Genomic DNA, 18,164 nt, shown 5'->3' with positions numbered 1-18,164 from the left:
TGACAGGGAGAACATTCTGCACACCCTTTTCATGGCACCCACTGACTCATTATACAGGGAGTGGTCGAATCTCACCCACAGACACCACCTACCGGCTCAGAAACTAAACAAGGCGTGTGAATACCCAAACGAAAACCTAAAGGAAAGAAACAACAACTGACCAAGATGGGAAGAAATCAGCGAAGGAACCCTGGAAATATTAACAACCAAACAGAAAACATACCCCCAAAGAGGGGCACCAGCCCCTTAGAAATGGACACCAACCAAAATCAGGCAACCAAAATAACAGAAGAGGAATTTCAAATGTAGATCATAAGAAAATTCGATGACCTACAAGAATAACTGGATAACCACCACAGTGAAAACACAAAAAGACTCCAAGACCTGGAACACAAATTCACTAAAGAAAGCGATACAATGAAGAAAAGTTTAACCCAACTCCTGGAAATGAAGAATCAATTCAGGGAACTACAAAACATAGTGGAAAGCCTCAAGAACCGGGTAGATCAAACAGAAGAAAGAATCTCAGAGATTGAAGAGAACACCTTCCAATTAAATAGATCAGTCACAGAGATAGAGCAGAGAAACAAGAGAAAAGAGCAAAGCCTACAACAGATGTGGGATTATGTGAAGAAACCTAATGTGAGGGTCACAGAGTTACCAGAAGAGGAAGAAGAAAACACTCAAGGGTTGGACAAGCTATTTGAAGACATAATAGAGGAAAATTTCCCGGGCCTTGCTAAAAATCTCCAGATACAAGTTCAAGAAGCTCAGAGGACCCCTGGGAGATTCAATGCAAACAGGAAGACGTTACGACATACAGTCATCAGACTGACCAAAATATCAACTAAAGAGGGCCTTCTAAGAGCTGTAAGACAAAAGAAGCAAGTAACATACAAGGGAAAGTCAATTCTAATAACACCAGACTTCTCTACTAAGACTTTACAAGCAAGGAGAGACTGGGGCCCCATTCTCACTCTTCTGAAACAGAACAATGCCCAGCCTAGAATCTTATTCCCTGCAAAACTAAGTTTTGTATATGAAGGAAAAATCAAGACATTCTCAGATAAGCAAAGACTGAGGGAATTCACCAAGACAAGACCAGTCCTTCAAAAAGTACTCAAAACAGTGTTACCTACGGATCAGCACAATAAACACTCACGAATCTAAATCTACTCAAAGCTAAAGATCAAAGCCAAGATACCACAATGGCTCAAGAGAGAAAACAAAGCAACAAAGTTCAACCCAACATAATGAACAGAAATCTGCCCCACCTATCAGTTATCTCAATAAATGTGAATGGCTTGAACTCCCCACTCAAGAGACATAGGCTGGCCAAATGGATAAAAAAACACAAGCCAAGTATCTGCTGCCTTCAGGAAACACATCTAACCTGCAAGGATGCAGTTAGACGAAAGGTAGAGGGGTGGAGAACAATATTTCAAGCAAATGGAAGCCAAAAGAAAGCTGGCGTGGCAGTGCTCTTTACAGATAAATTAGTTTTTAAATCAACAAAAGTAATAAAAGACAACGAAGGTCACTATATAATGGTGAAGGGTACAGTTCAACAAGACAACATAACAATTCTAAATATATATGCACCCAACGTTGGTGCACCCAGATTCATAAATCAAACACTACTGCCTCTCTATACCTTCTAGAAAACTAGAAAGTAATAGCCTACAAACCTCATTTTAAAAAAATTATTAATGCTGAAACTGACAGTCTGACTCCAAGAAAAAGATGTTTTATTTTCTTTCCAGCCAGAATGAGAAACTAAATTCAAATAAAGTAAGCTATACGTGTTTTTAGAATTTAAGAAGTTAGTATCATATTTATCATTTCAGAAGCTATATAAGCTTTTCTCCTGTCCCCTACATATGCTACACAAATTTTAAGCAACTCACTTGGCATTCTTTTCAGCATCTAAAAGAGCTTGTGCTAAATCCTTGTGGGCCTTCTCTGCTTCCTTTGTTAATTTCACATCATGTGCCCGAACCAGACAAAGTTCTCTGAAATAAAGCAAAGAAATTTTAAATTCATAGTTGGAAATTTCCAAAAGTTTCTACTCAGGAAATCAGATTTATACTGAAGCATCTTCTTAGTTATTATGTGTACTTCCCTTCCTAGTTTTTCCACCTTATAAACCAAATCGAGAAATCTAGTGTACATTCTGGATGGAATCTTGACAGGTTTGGCTATAGAATCAGGCTGGCAAGAAAAAGCAGAAAGAAGATGGGGAAGGAGAATCCTCTAGAATGGAGTGGAGGCAGATGCTGACAGGCCTCCACGCTGTTCTACCCCACTGTCTCATATGCCTCTCCTGTCCTCTTTATTCTTGACACCTAATCATCTCACCTTAAGGTTACATAATCACTAACCTTGACTGTTATATAGTACTTTTTCTATTTGAGATTTGAACCTTAACATCCGTAATTATGACACTGCTCTGTAAAGCTGAATCCCCGTCAAATACACTGAGAGCCTTAGTTTTGTGTTAACCTTCATTTCTCTGTATCTGTATCTACAACGATATCCAATTCTTTCTGTTCTCTTGCTAAACATGCAGACAGAAGAGCCTTTACCTTTAATCATTCCACTTTCCCTGAACAAATGACTTAGCATTTTGTTTTGTGTTTAAGATAACTGCAGTTTTTACCTGGTCAGTTCCTCAATAACATGCTTAAAATTATACAGTTCTTCTAAAATGCGCTGGTCCATCACTCGCTGAGTTACCAAGTCTTTGTAGAAATCAATCATCTGCCGTGCAATCTGATCAAGCAGTTGTACATACCTCTCTCTGCATGAAAAAGAAGGGAAAAAAGACATCATGCAGAAAGAAAAGAGAAAGGATCCATAAAATATGCAAGAAAGTATTAGGGAAAGAAATAGTAAATAGACATTCACAAAAGACATGTAGGAAGAACAGATAGGAGGAAAAAAAAGGGGGGCTGTGTTTTCCTGCCATGCCATACAAATGAACAAATAATTGTGGAGAACTGTAACCAGAGCCAAAATTATTTGGAATAACATATCTGAGATGTAAAACAAAAATAAGGACTTGTCTTATTTCTTCTTCTAGATTATAAACTCTATGAGAATAGAAACCATGTCTTACATATTTTATCTTTACAACATCTAACAGAATGCCTTGAATATAGTGAGATTTTTACAAATAGTTCAATTCTGAATAAAACCACTTTTCTCAAATTGGCAAAATGTAAAAAGACACCAACTGTTTAACAATAAACAAAGACCTTTAATACCAAGAAGTAATTTCTTTTGCTTCTGAATAAAACCAAACAAAATATTTGGAAGTGATCATAGATGATAAATTATAAATACTATAACTGAATAGTATTCATTCATATTAAAAGTGATCTAGGTATTATGCCCTAAAGCCTGAGGTCCTTGAATTGCAATATCTTTGAGTTGGACTAGTCATTTAGTTTAACTTCTCACCCACTGACAGAAAGAATTATAAACATTTAAAGTGACAAGGAGTTCTTCAGCTCCATATGCAGCTCATACATTGGAAAGCATCCATTTAGGATTTCTCCTCTTGACAATATAGAGAATAGATACTCTGAAGGGCCCTCCCATACAATACAACTAGATCTGTAAGACAGCATTTTTTCAAAGCATTATTGAGCATGCAGGAAGAAATAGAATCCTCTAATGATGGAAAACAACAAGAACAAACAAAAGATAATAAATTAAAAATGGAGCAGGAGTTGTAAGTAGTATTCAGTAAGCAAACCAAAGATCAGAGTTTCCCTCAGGAAAAATTTATAGATTGGTACAAAAGTAATTATAGTTTCAGTTCATGAATTTTAAATCATTATAACTAGGCTCAAACACACCTTTATTAATCAAAATAGGAACCATTACAATCAACACATTTTTGACAATGAGAAATAAGTTTGTTTATTCCTGTGACGTAAAAATTTGTGCTAGGGATTCGAGGACCTCTTGGAAAGCATTTTCTGCATCCTGCTGGTTGTGAAAGCGTTTTCCCTGCAAAAACTTGTGGAGATGCTTGAAGAAGTGGGAGTCAGGTGGCGAGAGGTCAGGTGCATGTGGTGGATGAGGCAAAACTTCATAGCCCAATTTGTTCAACTTTTGAAGTGTTGGTCATGTGTCGTGCTGTCAGGTATTGTTGTGGAGAATTGGGCCCTTTCTGTTGACCAATGCCAGCAGCAGGCGTTGCAGTTTTCAGTGTATCTCATTGATTTGCTGAGCATGATCCTCAGATGCAACGGTTTAGCTGGGATTCAGAAAGCTATAGTGGATCAGACCAGCAGCAGACCACCAAACAGTGATCAGGACCTTTTTTTGGTGCAAGTCTGGCTTTGGGAAGTGCTCTGGAGAGTCTTCTCAGCCCAACCACTGGGCTCGTCATAGCTGGTTGCTGTATACAATCCACTTTTTGTGGCACATCACAATCCAATCAAGAAATGGTTCGTTGTTGCTGCGTACATTAAGGATAACACTTCAAAATCAACGATTTTTTTAATTTTCAGTCAGCTCGTGAGGCACCCACTTAACGAGCTTTTTCACCTTTCCAATTTGCTTCAAGTGCAGAACGGCCATAGAACGGTCTACGACGAGTTCCGAACTTCTTGTGCAATTATAAGAGGATCAATTTTGATGATTGCTCTCAATTGGTCGTCGTCAAGTTCCAATGGCCAGCCACTGCTCTCCTCATCTTCAAGGCTCTTGTCTCCTTTGCAAAACTTCTTGAACTGTATGTTCATTAGCAGTTCCTGGGCAAAATGTATTGTTGATGCTGCAAGTTGTCTCCGCTGCTTTACAACCCATTTTGAACTCGAATAAGAAAATCACTCCAATTTGCTTTTTGTCTAACATCATTTCCATAGTCTAAAATAAATATAAAATAAATAGCAAGTAACAAGTCATTAGCAAAAAAACATAAAGCTAGAAATGCTGAAATGTAATTATGTTGGGAAAAAAATAAAGTGAAAAATGCACATTAAAATGATATATGACATAACCACATTTATTTAAGAATGTATTCCAATATCAAAGAGCAAATTTCAACAATGCTAAACCATTACTTTTGCACCAACCTAATAATACTAGGACTGAGAGACTAAGCCTAGGACCCACTTTAAAATGGGAAACCTGGGCAAGTACAGGACTATTGCATGAAGCCCAGATTCTAGAAGGGAGCAAATACAAATGCTCTCTTCAGGAAAGTATCCCTGATTTATACCCTGAGGATTCTTTGGTTCAGATCAGCCAAGTAATAGCTCCACAAACAAAGACTGCAAAATACTAATGTAAATCAACCATGAATGAGACTCAGAAGAAACAACAAACAGTAGATTTAGATATTAAAGTTCTCCATATATTAAAATTATCAGAATTAGAATATCAAACTATGTGTGTAATGTTTGAGAAATAAAAGATGGAATCCAAAAATAAACAATTAAAAATTATTATATATGATGAGACACATATGGAAACAAACCAGTAGAATCTTAGGAGAAAAAATATAATTGCTGAATTAACAATGGATGGGATACAGCAGAATAGACACAGCTAAAGGCGGCAGTAATGTCCTAGAAAAAATTACCCAGAATGTAGCACAGAGAAAAGAAGATGGAAATTATAAAAAAGACATTAAGAGACAAAGAGGACAGAATGAGAATATCTAATAAAAATCTAATCAAAGTTCCAGAAAGAGAAGACAGAATGTAGTATAGATATTAGTCAGAGATCACCACTGATAATTTTCCAAAACTTATGAAAGATATTGATCTATACATAAAATTGTGGTATAGATATTGGTACAGGAAATATACAAAGAAATCCAGAGGAACTAAATTTACTCTCCTATCTGAAAGAACAACAAAAATAGGACAAAGTATATGAAATCATTTTTAGTACATGAGATATCAGACAATGAAGGAAAGTGATTCCCGAGAGGTCAGAAACAAATAAGGTGAATGCTGCACGCGTTGTGGGTGAGTTTCCAGGCAAAGAAATCCAGGAGGACCCCAGTGGATTCCATGAGTTAAGGAGACAGAGCTAAGAGACTAGAGAAATGAAAGTGGCCAGAGTCCTGAGGGCAGAGCACCAGAAAAAAAATAAAAAGAGTTGGACAGGATCTATAGAAAGTCCCCCTCAAGTGTTCAGCTAAGTACTTATCAAGGCATAAATGTCAGGGCCAGGCTTGGTGGTTCACATCTATAATCCTAGCACTCTGGCAGGCAGAGGCAGGTGATCACTCAAGGTCAGGAGTTCAAGACCAGCCAGAGCAAGAGCAAGACCCTGTCTCTACTAAAAAATAGAAAGAAATTAATTCACCAACTAAAAGTATATAGAAAAAAAAATTAGCCAGGCATGGTGGCGCATGCCTGTAGTCCCAGCTACTCAGGAGGCTAAGGCAGAAGGATCACCTGAGCCCAGGAGTTTGAGGTTGCTGTGAGCTAGGCTGATGCCACAGCACTCTAGCCTGGGCAACAGAGTGAGACTCTGTCTTAAAAAAAAAAAAAAAAAAAAACAAAGGCATAAATGTGAAGAAACTATATAAGATTAGGGAAAGAATTACCTGAAAGAATCAGAGGTAAGAGTGCCCAACACTCATAAAGGGCTAGATATAGGGCCTCTTCTAAAAAACCAGACTATAAAAACTCATTATTAATGGAATTGGATATGGTACACAAAAAGTTTTACCTTGTTATTCAGAATTAATTAGCCCTAAATTGAACATGGCTCTAGTCCCACCTACAGACCTTAAAGTATCAAACTATTTTTAAATAACTTAATTGTGTCCCAAAATATACAGTATCTAGTAAGGTATAATTCACAATGTCTGCCAACCAATCAAAATAATTGCTATAGTTTGAATGTTTGTCCCCTCCAAACTCACATCAAAATTTAATTATCATTGTAACAGTTTTAAGAAGTAGTACCTTTAAGAGACATTTAGGTCATGAGGGCTTCACCTCATGAATGTAATAATGCCATTATCGCAGGAGTGAGTTCTTAATTATTGTGGGAATGGGTTCACCCCCACTTGCTCTGTCTCAAACTGGGCAAACTGATACTATTAATTCCCATTTAGAAGAAACTGACATTATTAGGTAGATCTAATAATCTGCCTATGGTTCCATGGCAAGTGAGCTACAGGTATGTAATTTGAACCCAAATAGTCTGATTCTACTATTCCTTTTAGCTTTGGGGGAAGTACAATAGTCACAAAAAGAATTATAGTAAAAACAGTATTTATCATCATTGGGGGTAATTATATTTATGGAGTACCTACTTCTATGTTCTTTTTTAAACTTCTCCTCAACTCTATGAAGCATCTTGATGCTTGGCACAGAGTAGATACTTCACAAATAGCACTGATGTATGAATAAACAAATAGACAAATGAAAACTTTCACAGTAGCTATTCTTTTCATTCATATATAAGAAAACTAAGGCTCAGATTTTTACCAAGGTCACACACCTCGATGAAGATTTGAAACCAGATCAGTCTGACTTTAGAACCTACACTTTTTACATTATTTCCCAATCATAAAAAATACGATGTTGGCCAGGCGTAGTGGCTCACACCTGTAATCCCAGCACTGTAGGAGACGGAGGTGGGTGGATTGCTCGAGGTCAGGAGTTGGAAAGCAGCCTGAGCAAGATCAAGATCCTGTCTCTACTATAAATAGAAAGAAATTAATTGGCCAACTAATATATATAGAAAAAATTAGCTGGGCATGGTGGCGCATGCCTGTAGTCCCAGTAGCCTGTAGCTACTTGGGAGGCTGAGGCAGCAGGATTGCTTGAGCCCAGGAGTTTGAGATTGCTGTGAGCTAGGCTGACGCCACGGCACTCACTCTAGCCTGGGCAACACAATGAGACTGTGTCTCAAAAAAAAAAAAAAAAAAAAATGATGTCAAACATCTCAATAGAAATCATCTTAAGGAAGTTCTCAACTGTTATGTTATATTTTCACTACAGGGAATTTAATGAAAATGCAATTGGGTTCCTTATTATTAGTAGAATATAGAAGTATACTATTGTGGCTTTCTCAAAAATAGATATAAACAAAATTCTAATACAAAATTCAAAAGAAAACTGGACTATTTCAATAATAGCTCTAACCTGATTTTAGACAGTAGCTCTCCTCTATCTGCACAGTCCACACTGACTTGTCTAATAAGTTCATGAAATACAGTATTGTAAATGGTCTGTTCTTTCTTCAACATGTGTAGTAGTTTATGCATCTGGCAGAAGATAAGTAACATAATCAGTACTTAATAAAGTCTTATCAGTAAAAACCATTTTAGGAGGTAAGCACCCCAAATGCGAAAAAGTTTTAGAAACACCTTAATTTATTTCACTTACATTTTCATGTAAATGTACACACATACGCAGGTGATATATGATTTGTCTAATCATGTGCCTGTTTATATGATGCACTGAGAAAGTCACAGTATCACATCTATGTTATATCCACAAAAACATAAAACTTGATCTAATCATGAGTATATATCAGACAAACCAAAATTGAGGAACATCTATAGAATGGCCAGTGCCCTTCAAAATATCAAGGTCAAAAAAAATAAATAAATAAAGCAAAGAAAGGCTAAGGAACTGTTTCAGATTAAATTTGTCTAAAGGAACAGGGCAACTAAAAGCATTGATCCTAGAATCCTACATTAGGGTAAAAAGTAGCTATAAAAGCCATTACAAGGACAATTGATGAAATATGAACTTTGAATTTGAACTATGTTAGATAATATCATCATATCAATATTAAATTTCTTGATTTTGATAAGTCTATTATGTATAGGTAAGAGAAAGTACCTTCTGTTCAATGAAATAATAAATACTAACAATTAATTATACAGTGTTTCCACATGCCAAGTACTGTTCTAAGTACATTTATTATGTCATTTAATCTCCACAAAAGCCCTATTATTATCTCTAATTTACAGATGAAGAAATTGAGGCACAAATGCATTAAATGACTTGGCCAAGGTCACCAACTAATAAATGGCAGTGTCAGGATTCCAGCCCAGGCATTCTGCCTCCAGAGTGCATGTTTTTAACCTAACATTACACTGATCTTTGCAATTACCTTGGTTGGTCCTGTATATTCCTGAATTTCCATACCAGCCCTCTCTAGCATAGTATCCATCACATCATTCAGCTTGACCACTTCTACTCTTTTATTAGGTTTCCTAAAAGATTAAGGTGACAGACTTACATAATCAGCATTATAACAGGTCATCCTCAAGTGGCAAAAAGAATATAATACATGTAAAGAGAATATATATATTCCATAGAATATTAATCATGTTTTAAAGTATTAGATATGTATCCATTAACCTATTGGGACATCAGTAATACAGTGAAAAAGAGCAAGAAGACTGAAAATAGTATGATCCTCATTTTCATAAAAGAAAAAAAATGCTCCTCCCTAAAATTCTGTATACCTATTATATAGGATTCCAAGAACATAGAAAAAAATGTGGAGAGAGAAACATCAAACTGTTAACACTGGTTATCTTACAATGTGAGAGAAGAAAAGAGACAAAGATAAGATGAAGGAAAAAAAAAAGACTGTAGCAAAATGGAGAAATACTAATGGTTAAATGTATAATATAAAAGTATTTTATAGTACTTAAATATGCTATATATGTAAATGCATAAATCTGTAAAATTGAACATGCAATTAGACAAAGGCAAACACTGATTAGATGTGGAATTGTGGGCAATTATTGTCTTGGGTTTCTGCTATAATTTTAATATTTTTGTTTAACAAAGTACCAAGGAAAAGGAATGTAAATGTATATAGTTGTTCTTTGTGAGGTACACTTTAGAAAATAAGCTGTACTTACATGGATGGGAACAGCAATAGCCTGTTCTCACTATCTGTGAGAAGAGTAGTATATTTGCTACAATAAATAAGACAGGTAAATGTTATTTTAAAAATATGTTCTGGCCTATTTATCAATTAGCACACCTATCACCAAGAATCTTGGTTTCTAAGTACCATTCTCCACTAAAAGGAATTAGAACTTCTTAGAAAGTGACTCATGGCTCATTCCAGGGCTGGAGTTGGGAAATACAAGCTGAACCTAGAAATCTTATGGAGCCAGGAAATAAGGAAGTATTCGAATAATGATGGGGACCGTCAAAGGAACATAAAAGCCAGCTCAAAGAGCTGCCCTTTGCTAAATCTGGAAAAATTTGAACATCAAAATAAATAATAATAAAGAATGAAAACCCATCAAATAGGCCGGGAGCAGTGGCTCACGCCTGTAATCCTAGCTCTCTGGGAGGCCGAGGCGGGCGGATTGCTCCAGGTCAGGAGTTTGAAACCAGCCTGAGCAAGATCAAGACCCCATCTCTACTATAAATAGAAAGAAATTAATTGGCCAACTAATATATATAGAAAAAATTAGCCGGGCATGGTGGCACATGCCTGTAGTCCCAGCCACTCAGGAGGCTGAGGCAGCAGGATTGTTTGAGCCCAGGAGTTGGAGGTTGCTGTGAGCTAGGCTAACGCCACAGCATTCACTCTAGCCTGGGCAACAAAGCAAGACTCTGTCTCAAAAAAACAAAAAACAAAAAACCATCAAATAAAATAGAAATCCATGAGTCCATAGGGTAAAATGCCAACTAATAAATATAGAAGAAATGATGAAGCTAAAAAAAGTCATCAAAAGATCTGTAACTCGGCAGTTGTTAGAAAATACAGACTAAAGTATTTGGTAATGGAGGGCCATGTTGAATGTTTTAAAATATGTACATGAGTGTGTGTAAAACCCACCATCATGAAGAAATAATGTATAACATACATATCACATAAGATGAAAACAGTGACAGCCTCTGGATATTTTATTATACAACCTTAGTCTGAAGTTCTAGTTTTTTAAACTACGAATATTCAAGTGTTATTCAGAAAATAAAAGTAAGATCCCACTTTCAATCCCATAAAGAAGAATCAAAGAAAACAAGATAATTAGTTTGCAGTCTAAAGCAAAGTTCTGAAGCATATCTTATGATTGCAGTCCCCAACCCCCTAGGACTACTGACCAGTACCAGTCTGTGGCCTGTTCAGGATCAGGCTCAGAGCTCCAACCCCTATTTTCTCCCCATCCCTGGAAAAGCTGTCTTCCATGAAACTGTCCCGGTGCCAAAAAGGTTGGGGACTGCTGTCTTATGAGATTCTGGCTTAAAGGTCTACTTCCCTTGGTCTGCATGGTCATAACTCAAACCATTCCTAAAGGGCATAGTCAGGTACTCAGAACAAATTCCTATTTTTTAAAAAATTCAAAATTAAACAGCAGGAAAAGATAGAAAACATTTAAGATAGAAATCATTAAAATCCCAAACTCTTAAGTCCTTTTCATTAATTCTTTTTTTATATATCTTTCTTAAACTATATTAGGGTGGCTAGCCCGAATGTTGCCTCCTTTCAGTGTAGCTATTGCCCAGGAACATGAGTATACTGTTCTCAGATTCTTCTATGCCTGGGAAGGAGGAAACAGTGTCAACTTGTCAGATATTCAATATATATCATAGTACTCACTCGTCATAACACTCCAAACCTGAAACTCCTGTATTTGACACAATATGAAATTCCTCAGGAATTAAAGTATCTGTTAGTGTCTTTGGCTTTAAAAAAAACAACAAAAAAGAAATGAATACATTAATAGGTGAAAAAAATCGAATTCCACAAATCCTAACTCCTAACCCAAAGGGATACTATTTATTAGGTTGAGAGGTTTTGACTAGAGAAATAACAATACTAGTAATGTGAGTCATAGCAAATAACAAAAAATGAAGTAGAGCACAAACCTCCAAAATAACCATGAATCAGAAAACTTTGGTTCTAGTATTAGTTACACATATCCCATATATTCAGAAATTTATTGATTATTTTCTTTTAAATTCAGCAGGAAATTTGAAACACATCTTAGCAAAATACCAAAGGTAAGAATTCTACAACTTTATGTGTAGATTTCTTGGGGGAGGGGGAATGTCTCCCATACAGTATTTTCTAAAGTGGATAACTGTGGTTTGGAAAATGACTTAAAATAATATATCTTTGATCTTTTCCTGCTAAATACCCTTTTTAAGAAATAATTGCAGCTGGGCGCGGTGGCTCACACCTGTAATCCTAGCACTCTGGGAGGCCAAGGCGGGAGGATCATTAGAGCTCAGGAATTCTAGACCAGCCTGAGCAACAGCAAGATCCCCATCTCTACTAAAAATGGAAAGAAAATCTAGCTGGACAACTAAAAAATATATAGAAAAAGTTAGCCAGGCATGGTGGCACATTCCTGTAGTCCCAGCTACTTGGGAGGCTGAGGCAAGAGGATTGCTTGAGCCCAGGAGTTTGAGGTTGCTGTGAGCTAGGCTGATGTCACTGCACTCCAGTCCGGGCAACAGAGTGAGACTCTGTCGAAAGAAGACGGTAAAGGTAAAGGTAAAAAGGTAAAGGTAAAATGGGAAAGGGAAAGGTAAACAGGGAAAGGGAAAGGGAAGGAGGGAAGGAAGGAGGGAGGGAGAGAGGGAAGGAGGGAGGGAGAGAGGGAGGGAGGGAAGGAGGGAGGAAAGAAAGGAAAAGAAAGAAAGAGAGAAAGAGAGAAAGAATTGGAAAGTACTATAAAGACTGGTAAGCAATGCAGATTGTTGCTATAGTATGACATTGGTTTATATTTCGGGGAAATGATTTTTAAAAGGAGAAACAAGGAGAAAAGGTTATTTGTAAAATACTTTACCTTATGAGGCACAATGACACCATCATGTGGCTGTAACGAACGGTCCAACTGCGGGGGACAAACTGTATTCTCCCTAGTCTCCCCTCTTACATATTTAACATCATACAGAAAAGAAACGTCCCTAAAAAATGAGAAAAATATACTCACAAAACAAATTTTCACTCTGGCTACTAAGTAAGAGTAAGGTCCAACACATGCCCTCCTAGTAAGTAAAATGGTCATTTGTGCCAGCAAAACTTATCTCCTTACCAAATACTTTACTAAGACGGGCATTAAACATGAGTTTCCACCACATTCTTCCTCTTCTCCACCTGAAACATCTCATTCACATCACAAGCTTTCTTTTCCTCCAATCTCAGGTTAAGACACATTCTCTTACCTATCGTTATTCCCTCCACTTAGGTCCTTGATTCAATCTTTGCCCATATCCTCAGGAATCTCATTTCATCAATCACAACTTCTGTGTGTCTCTCACTCTACTGGAACATTCCTCTTGGTCTATAACAAGTCTTTTCTCCTAAAAAACTTCCCTTCACTATGCATGGCTGTCATGTTATCATGATCGATCTTTGATCAATCCATCATCTCTCACTTTCTGTTAAATGTCAAACTTCCTGAAACTTCCCAGCAATCCGATTTCCATCCACACGTCTCTTCGGAAACCCTTACAGAGGAAGCTGATGCTGACCACCACTGCCAAGTTTAACACGGTTTATCTGTTGTGGGTGGCGGCAGCGCAGAGCGCCAGCCGCAGCCTAGTCCTGTCGTCGCCAAGTCCCGCTCCGGGACTCCACATCGCAGCCAGAGAGGAGGGAGCCTTCGGGGCTCTGTCCGCTGTGCGCAGGTGTTCCAGTAATCCCCCGAGGGCGAAGAACTTAGCATCTGGCTGCACCGCGACTCCCGCTGCGGCACCCACACTGCCTACTGGGGACGTGGGGACCTGGGCACCGCCGCCCCGCGACGCGGACCACCGAGCCGGAGACGCCGCCCCGCGCCGCGACCCGGACCACCGAGCCGGAGACGCCGCCCCGCGCCGCGACCCGGACCACCGAGCCGGAGACGCCGCCCCGCGCCGCGACCCGGACCACCGAGCCGGAGACGCCGACCCGCCCCGCGACCCGGAACACCGAGCCGGAGACGCCGCCCCGCCCCGCGACGCGGACCACCGAGCCGGAGACGCCGCCCCGCGCCGCGACCCGGACCACCGAGCCGGAGACGCCGCCCCGCCCCGCGACGCGGACCACCGAGCCGGAGACGCCGCCCCGCGCCGCGACCCGGACCACCGAGCCGGAGACGCCGCCCCGCGCCGCGACGCGGACCACCGAGCCGGAGACGCCGCCCCGCGCCGCGACCCGGACCACCGAGCCGGAGACGCCGCCCCGCGCCGCGACCCGGACCACCGAGCCGGAGACGCCGCCCCGCCCCGCGACGCGGACCACCGAGCCGGAGACGCCGCCCCGCGCCGCGACCCGGACCACCGAGCCGGAGACGCCGCCCCGCGCCGCGACGCGGACCACCGAGCCGGAGACGCCGCCCCGCGCCGCGACCCGGACCACCGAGCCGGAGACGCCGCCCCGCGCCGCGACCCGGACCACCGAGCCGGAGACGCCGCCCCGCGCCGCGACCCGGACCACCGAGCCGGAGACGCCGCCCCGCGCCGCGACCCGGACCACCGAGCCGGAGACGCCGCCCCGCGCCGCGACCCGGACCACCGAGCCGGAGACGCCGCCCCGCGCCGCGACCCGGACCACCGAGCCGGAGACGCCGCCCCGCCCCGCGACCCGGACCACCGAGCCGGAGACGCCGCCCCGCCCCGCGACCCGGACCACCGAGCCGGAGACGCCGCCCCGCCCCGCGACCCGGACCACCGAGCCGGAGACGCCGCCCCGCGCCGCGACCCGGACCACCGAGCCGGAGACGCGACCCCGGACCCCAAGCCGGAGACTTCCGCGCGACCCGGACCACGAAGCCGGAGACGCGACCCCGGACCACCAAGCCGGAGACGCGACCCCGGACCCCAAGCCGGAGACTTCCGCGCGACCCGGACCACGAAGCCGGAGACCGCGCCCCGCGCAGCCAAGCAGCCCCGCGACCCCAGATCCAGCTCCTGCTGCCCCACCAGGGCCTACGCCGGCAGCACGTGCTACGCTCCACCGCCGGAGGCCCAACACCACCTTCCAGGTGCCGGGCCCCCTCACCCTCGGTTTGCCCAAATAGACTTAAGAATGCTCAAAAAGAACCAGTCTCATATCAGTTATCTTCCACTACACTTCCTGGAATATTTTCCAGAGTTGATCACATTCGCAAATTTTATGTAAATAAATCTTAAGATTATTTCAAACTTAGAAGTTTAACAAAACAAAATAAAAAATGTGAAAAGTGAAAAACCAAGATACGGGCAAGTGGTCTAAGCTGGGCCAAATAAGTGCACTCTCCCGGGAGACTTAATCTTGAGCAACTGAATCTTAAGGGAAGATTTCCCAGACAGAAAACAATAGGCATTAATTCATCCCCACAATGATGCCCCTGTGGACTGTTAGATCCTTCTACCAGATTCCCCAGAGCTTCCTTAAATTCAGATTTTTCTGAAGTCTGAGTATTCAACGCTTTCCTTCAATTTTGTGACCTCTCACCTTCAACTTTCCTATAATATTGTTTTCATAAACTAGATGGCTTCCTACTCAAGCATTAAGCACTCGAAGGCCTTCTTCACCAGACTCCATATCCAAATCCTCAATGTCTAATTCGAGTGTTACATTCATGAAAATAGTTCTGCCATTCCCTGTCAAAATAAGTCTCCTCTAACTCTGAGCTCCCTCTTTTTAGCACTTGGAGTTTTGCAGAATACCTGGAGCCACGCTTTTCATATGGCAGACATAATTAAATATTTGTAGAATTGAATATTCACATTTCACCACCCATATTTTGGAATTTCATAATGACTAGTTATCTTGTTATTTAAAGTCACAGCAATGCCCTGGATCATTTACATTGAAAAGATTTCATGTGCAGAGGCCATAATAGAAAAGATTGGTAGATTCAACCGTATACATTTTTACATGACAGAAACCACCAAAAGCAAATGCAAAAGGAAATTCACAAACTGAGAGCTTTCAGTTCATATCACTGACAAAAAGACAATTTCATATAAAGTCTTCCTATAAATAAGAAAAAAACATCGATCAAATAGAAAATTAAGCAATTCCCAGAAAATACAAATAGCTCTTAAGCATTAAAAAACATTCACAGAAAAACAAATGCGGATAGATTTTAAACAAATGAAAACATAGTCAATCTTGTACATGGTAAGAGAAACATAAATTAAAACTAACCAGAGATACCATTTTTCAACCATCAAATTGGCAAGGATAAAAAATGTTTGATAAAATACATTGACAAGGAACAACAGGCACTTATGTTCAGCTTATATAAACCAATATATGTATCCTTTTCTCCATTTTATGTAATTATACATAGTTCTAAACCTTGATTTTTTCACTTATCACAGAGATCACCCCATATCAGTACATAATGAGTTTTTAAACTCGCCATGTAGTATTCCATTTTATTAATTCCCTAATTGCTAAACATTCTTTTGCTACTGCAATGAATATTTTTGCCAATATACCATTTCTCATGTGAGTATATCTGCAGAATAAATTCCTAGAGGTGAAATTGCTAGGTCAAAATGTATGCATTTCTAAATTTGATAGACATACCAAATTGCTTCAGATTAAAAAATATTCATCTCACCCTCACATGAATTTGGTATTTCATTACCATGCGTGGTTTTATCTACATTTACTACATAGATATATTCAGAAATATGCAGTATAATTTTGAATGTTTAATATCTAAATTGGTATTACAGTGTATTAATCACAAGCAATGTGCTTTATTTGCTCTAAATTGCCTAACTCTCCTTGTTCCTTTTTTCTTCCATGAGAATTTTAGGACTAGCTTGTCAAATCCCATGAGAAACTTTGTTGAAATTTTATTTGGAATTGCATTGAATTTACAGATTTGAGGATAACTGCCATATTTATATAATTGATACTTCCTACTCATGACCATGGCATATTTCTCTATTTACTCAGATCTTCTTTTAGTCTTTCAATAAAGATATATAATTTTCTCTATAAAGGTCTTACAGTTTTTTGATAGATTTATTCCTACATACCTTTGAGGGTATCTAAGTGTTTTTGTCTTTGCTATTGTGGGATTTTTTATTCTGGTTGATGATTACCAGTGTGCAGGAATATGTTGATCATGTATGTATCTAGCAACCATGTTAAGCTCTCCTTTTCATTACTTTTAAATGTTTTTGTTTTATTTGATAAAAATTCAAAAACTGCATAAAATAAATACATAGTTTATAGATTTATTATGAGATAAATATCCTTGTTGGCAGACAAAACTTTACCAGTTACCCCAGAAGTCTTTCACATGATCCTTCCATAATCTTCCTCACCACCTATGAGTGACTACTGTCTTGACTTATGCTAATGTCTTCCTTAATTTTCTTTGCAGTTTTATCACCCATTTTCAATGCAGTAAAAAGGTGGGGAAAAAAGAAAGAAAACTCTAGCCATACAGGGCCATTACAATCCTGATAGTGATGAATGGTTTGGAGACATTAACTTTGGTGCTGTCTTAGGTAAACTGGGATGTAAGGCAGGCACATATCTGGTACTGGGTAGAATAGTGCAATCAAAAGCCATCCTAAAGGATTTGCTTGATTACAAATCTAGAGGCTCTCTGGAGGGTGAGCTGCAAACTCTTGATGGAATACCATTCATTTGAGGAAATTGTATCTTGATCTGAGCTCCAAAGGCTCCAAACTTACCTATAAATCTAGAGACATTAAATTTTTGAGTTCATATTTGGTATGAGCTAAAATTCAAGGATATTCCAGACTAGAGGGTGTTTCCAATGTCTACAACCAGGACAAAACTACATTACATCAGGTTATAGGATTGTACATGCAAATGCAAAAAATTTATTAATTTTTTTCAGCAAATATTAATTGAGCATATTATAAGTGACAGAAAATATGCTAGATAAAAAGGATATAGAACTGTAAAAAAAAAAAAAAAAGACACAGTCCCTACCATTGTGGGGCTTTCAACATGCAGGGGTTGATTCACAAACCAAAAAGTATAATATGGTAACTATTATGATGGAGAACAGAATGCTATGGGAATAACTATTAAATAATAATAACACCTAACTACAATCTAGACTGAGTCAGGGAAAGCTTCAGGAGGTAGTGACAATTAGGACAAAAAACTGATTAGGATTTAGGTAAGCAACTAAAAAGCATAAGTATTTCAGATAGAACAGCAAACACATCAGCCCTGAAACAGGACAGTACAGGGTAACTCCAGTGAATCAAAAGCAG

General features: G+C 39.8%; 1 protein-coding gene across 1 annotated transcript in view; it reads right to left on the bottom strand.

Moving 5' to 3' along the window:
- The window catches only part of AXDND1 (axonemal dynein light chain domain containing 1), a 158,827-nt gene that overhangs the window by 126,451 nt on the left and 14,212 nt on the right, over positions 1 to 18,164 (bottom strand). Inside the window, exons 5-11 of the mRNA XM_012772571.3 lie at positions 12,764 to 12,884; positions 11,569 to 11,654; positions 9,872 to 9,928; positions 9,109 to 9,211; positions 8,130 to 8,251; positions 2,660 to 2,800; positions 1,908 to 2,012 (exon numbers count right to left, since the gene is read on the bottom strand). Coding sequence (XP_012628025.2) covers positions 1,908 to 2,012; positions 2,660 to 2,800; positions 8,130 to 8,251; positions 9,109 to 9,211; positions 9,872 to 9,928; positions 11,569 to 11,654; positions 12,764 to 12,884 — 735 coding nt within the window. The remainder of the gene's footprint in view (positions 1 to 1,907; positions 2,013 to 2,659; positions 2,801 to 8,129; positions 8,252 to 9,108; positions 9,212 to 9,871; positions 9,929 to 11,568; positions 11,655 to 12,763; positions 12,885 to 18,164) is intronic.

This window comes from Microcebus murinus, chromosome 2 (assembly GCF_040939455.1).
Source record: "Microcebus murinus isolate Inina chromosome 2, M.murinus_Inina_mat1.0, whole genome shotgun sequence".
Taxonomy (NCBI): Eukaryota; Metazoa; Chordata; class Mammalia; order Primates; family Cheirogaleidae; genus Microcebus; species Microcebus murinus.
The sequence above is the reverse complement of the archived record's forward strand: the minus strand, read 5'-3'. Positions and strand labels throughout refer to the sequence as shown.